At 39.8% G+C, this 3520-nt stretch overlaps 1 protein-coding gene across 1 annotated transcript; it reads right to left on the bottom strand.

Moving 5' to 3' along the window:
- Window positions 1–402: 402 nt before the first annotated feature.
- LOC144784356 (hemoglobin subunit beta-1-like) lies at window positions 403–3294 on the bottom strand. Its single transcript, XM_078663081.1, has 3 exons — window positions 3138–3294; window positions 908–1130; window positions 403–688 (listed from the first exon to the last, which is right to left on the bottom strand). The coding sequence occupies exons 1-3, from the start codon at window positions 3224–3226 to the stop codon at window positions 560–562; spliced, it is 441 nt and encodes a 146-aa protein (XP_078519207.1). The 5' UTR covers window positions 3227–3294; the 3' UTR covers window positions 403–559.
- Window positions 3295–3520: the final 226 nt, after the last annotated feature.

The following is a 3520-nucleotide window of genomic DNA, read 5'->3' as shown; positions in this document are numbered from 1 at the left end:
AGAATGGCAGGAATGCGCTGTATCTTGTAGATACGGTGCATTCCTGCTCTTTTATTTTGACGCATGGCAGGCCATCAGGAAGGCTTGCTGCGCTGCCGTACATCAAAATATTGTAAATGTGGTCCTAAGTGTACAAATATGTCACCATATACCCAGGTATAGATAAAAATGCATGCTTCCTAGTCTCAGACCTGATAAATCCCTACTTGTTCAGGTGTAGGTTAATAGGTTCAAGTACAGTCCCATATATTTAGGGACATTAAAGTTCCTTGTGCCTGCTATGCATCCTCCATTCCTATGCATGGCCCAAGAAAGCCGTGAGGCAACCAGTGAAACGCATGAAGATAGACCTGAACTCATGTTTGTCATGCAGATGAACACCACAGAAAGGTCTAAACTATCAACTTTGCCAATCTTTGTTTTATTAGTTGCTCGGTGTTGCTGCTACAAGCACAACTACAAATGACCCAAAATCATGAAATTCATGTACGTTGATGAACATATGCCATGGTGGACATTCTGTAGCTGCAGGACCCTTAGAAAGGCTCTTCTTCACAGATCAGTGGTACTCAGTGGCTAGGGCTGATGCAACGTGATGCAGGAACTTCTCAGTGGCAGCCTGCTTCAGAGCGGTGTAGTCAGCTCCAAGGTGCATGCCCATGACAATGCTAACGATTCCAACAAAAAGCTGCAAAGAAGACAGACACCGGGTAAGCATCAGTTGACTGGTTGAGCATTTACTTGCTTGTGCATTATTGTGACTGTAGTCACACCCAAAACATGCCTGCAGAAACAGAGTTCAGAAGAAGCCACCACCAGTCGATAAATAAGACGCGCTAAAGTGCAAGCAAACACATCTAATGCTACCAGAAAGCAATCACAAAAAGAGTAGATTATTTGGATTTACCTTGAAGTTGGCAGGATCCACAAAAAGTTTTTTGCAGTGAATGGTGCTGAGATCTGCATAGTATGCCTTCAGGTCATCCAGGTGTTTGACTGCCTCTAAAATGGAATGCATCACCTTGGCACCATGGGCAGCAACTTTAGGGTTGTGCTGGATCGCTTCGCAGCTACTGAGATCACCAAATGATTTGAAATGTCTCTTTGTCCATGGATTGACAAACAAAAGTCTAGAAAGAGAAGATCAAACAGCAGCAGTCAGTGGTTGTATCTATCTATCTATCTATCTATCTATCTGTCTGTCTGTCTGTCTGTCTATCTACATGACTATCTATCTATCTGGCTGTCAATCTACATGACTATTTATCTATCTATCTGTCTGTCTATATACAGACTATCTATCTATCTATCTATCTATCTATCTATCTATCTATCTATCTATCTATCTATCTATCTATCTATCTATCTATTTGTCTGTCTGTCTGTCTGTCTGTCTATCTGTCTATCTACATGACTATCTATCTATCTATCTATCTATCTATCTATCTATCTATCTATCTGTCTGTCTGTCTATCTACATGACTATGTATCTATCTATCTGTCTGTCTATATACAGACTATCTATCTATCTATCTAACTATCTATCTATCTATCTATCTATCTATCTTTCTATCTATCTATTTTTTAACCGAATAAAGGCTGTAATTCCTGGCTGTGACCTATTACTGTGAATTTAGGGTTTAACCAACAATGCATCCTTGAAGTGTTTGTGTGTGCATGCGTGTGTGTTTGTGTGGTTGTGTTAGGGCGCTGATACTCAAAGTACAGCCCTGGGGGCCGCATGCGGCCCTGCTGACCTTTACATGTGGCCCCCTGTTTAACAGCTGCTCTGGGCTGCTGTTTACAACCCTCAGTACTAGCAATAAAAAATGCTAAATAAACAGGCGAAAATGTATTTGTGTTAATTTGTGTTAAAGAAAGGAAGTTACTGTGGAGTCCTGCATTACTCATCTTCAAGAACATCGTTATTTTTAAAGACATCCTGCAGTAAAAGTGTAAAAATATCAGCCTTCTAAATTCAAAAAGTGTAATTAATTAACCTGCAGATATTTGTCACCTTAGTTTATCAGATTATATCACTGTATTGAGAAATAAGTGATATTTTCAAACATGAATTTATAAACATGAATTCTTCCCACCACCCTGGCAATAAAGCCAATGGTGAACCAAAGAGTCAAATCAGTTGTTATGTGTACTCTTTGGGTGACCTAAGTTCCTGTTAAAAATGAACAACATTATAGTTTATTAAATCGAACACAGGAGAAGGTTTTGTAGAACGCACATCCTTAAGTAATTTATTTCGAGGTCCTCGTATGTGAGGCAATGAAGAAAAGGTGGGAAAGTGAAATAAAACATTTGCCTAGCGTCACACAAGTTAATAAATAGGGGGAAGCCGGGATTTATCCCAGGTTTTCTGGTTTCACAAGCGGAAATTATGCTTCGCTTCCCCTACTCCCACCTTGCCGCCAACTCCCGCAACCCAACCTCCACCCTGCTGGCCTCAATGCGGCCCTCGGTCACATCACAGACTAAACTTATAGCCCTTTGGAAAATGTTTGCGAGTACCCATGTGTTAGGGTGTTGTTAATACCACAATCAACGCTATGTAGCATTGGAAGTGACATCATCCCAAAAAGACAAATGTGAATTATTGTTTTTATCCTATGAGAAACGTTAAACTAGTTGTTGATTTGTGTGCTGCATTACAATAATCTGTAGTCCCTCCCCTACATCAACAAAGGTAATTAACAGCATATTACAGCCTAACCATCCGCATGTATGGCTTAAGATATGTTATTGTTCAAATGTGTTCATTTAATAAAATAAATGTACCCCAAACCAGAATGCAGTAAAGTAAAATCACATTGAAGAGTCCTAATGACAAACCGAAGAGCTGTTTCCCCTTGTAAATTAATTGTAGCATGCAATCAGTGAGACAGAAAACAATGTTTTTCTCTTATCAGTTTTTCAATGTTGTTACAAAACCTGTACCCTGACCTTTTCAATGTAGAAATAAATATAGAAATGTGTGTTTATTAGGAAAGTTGTGCTGTATACAGAGTTTTTGATGACATTTACTTTCAACCCTGTGTCATAAGTGTGTGTGTGTTATACAGGTTCATCGACTAATCAGTGTGCCATAGTTACAGATAAATATTCACACGCTTTTGGCTTACCTGCCAAGAGCTTCCGCTCCTACTTGTTCACCGTGAATTTTGCCACAGGCGTCGTGGATGCATTGTCTCTCCTCATTGGTGAATGTCATGGTGGTGGTTGCAGGATGCGGCTGAGGTCTTCAGTAAGAGTAGAGCAATGGTGAATGTACCTGCTCGGTCTGCTTTAAATGCAGTTACGAAGCCCTGCCCACTCTCTCTCCCTCACATATCTATTGGCTGAAACGTGAACGTGGGTGTGGCTTGGCTGCTGAACAGAACAAGTCTCCTCCAGTTCAGAAATGTTTCAAAACTTTAAATAATCATTTTGAATTCTTTTTTTTTTTTTTTAGAAAAATATTATAGAAACATGCCACAACTGAAATATGTTTCATAGGCGCTCCTCT

Source organism: Lissotriton helveticus, chromosome 10 (assembly GCF_964261635.1).
Source record: "Lissotriton helveticus chromosome 10, aLisHel1.1, whole genome shotgun sequence".
In the NCBI taxonomy this organism is placed as follows: Eukaryota; Metazoa; Chordata; class Amphibia; order Caudata; family Salamandridae; genus Lissotriton; species Lissotriton helveticus.
This window is presented reverse-complemented; position numbering and strand designations above follow the sequence as displayed.

Coding starts and splice junctions, on each gene's coding strand:
- LOC144784356 (XM_078663081.1), bottom strand. CDS start 3,226: ATGACATTCACCAATGAGGAGAGACAATGCATCCACGACGCCTGTGGC. Junction 1,131..3,137: donor GGAGCGGAAGCTCTTGGCAG/GTAAGCCAAAAG, acceptor TTCTCTTTCTAG/ACTTTTGTTTGTCAATCCAT. Junction 689..907: donor TGGATCCTGCCAACTTCAAG/GTAAATCCAAAT, acceptor TCTTCTTTGCAG/CTTTTTGTTGGAATCGTTAG.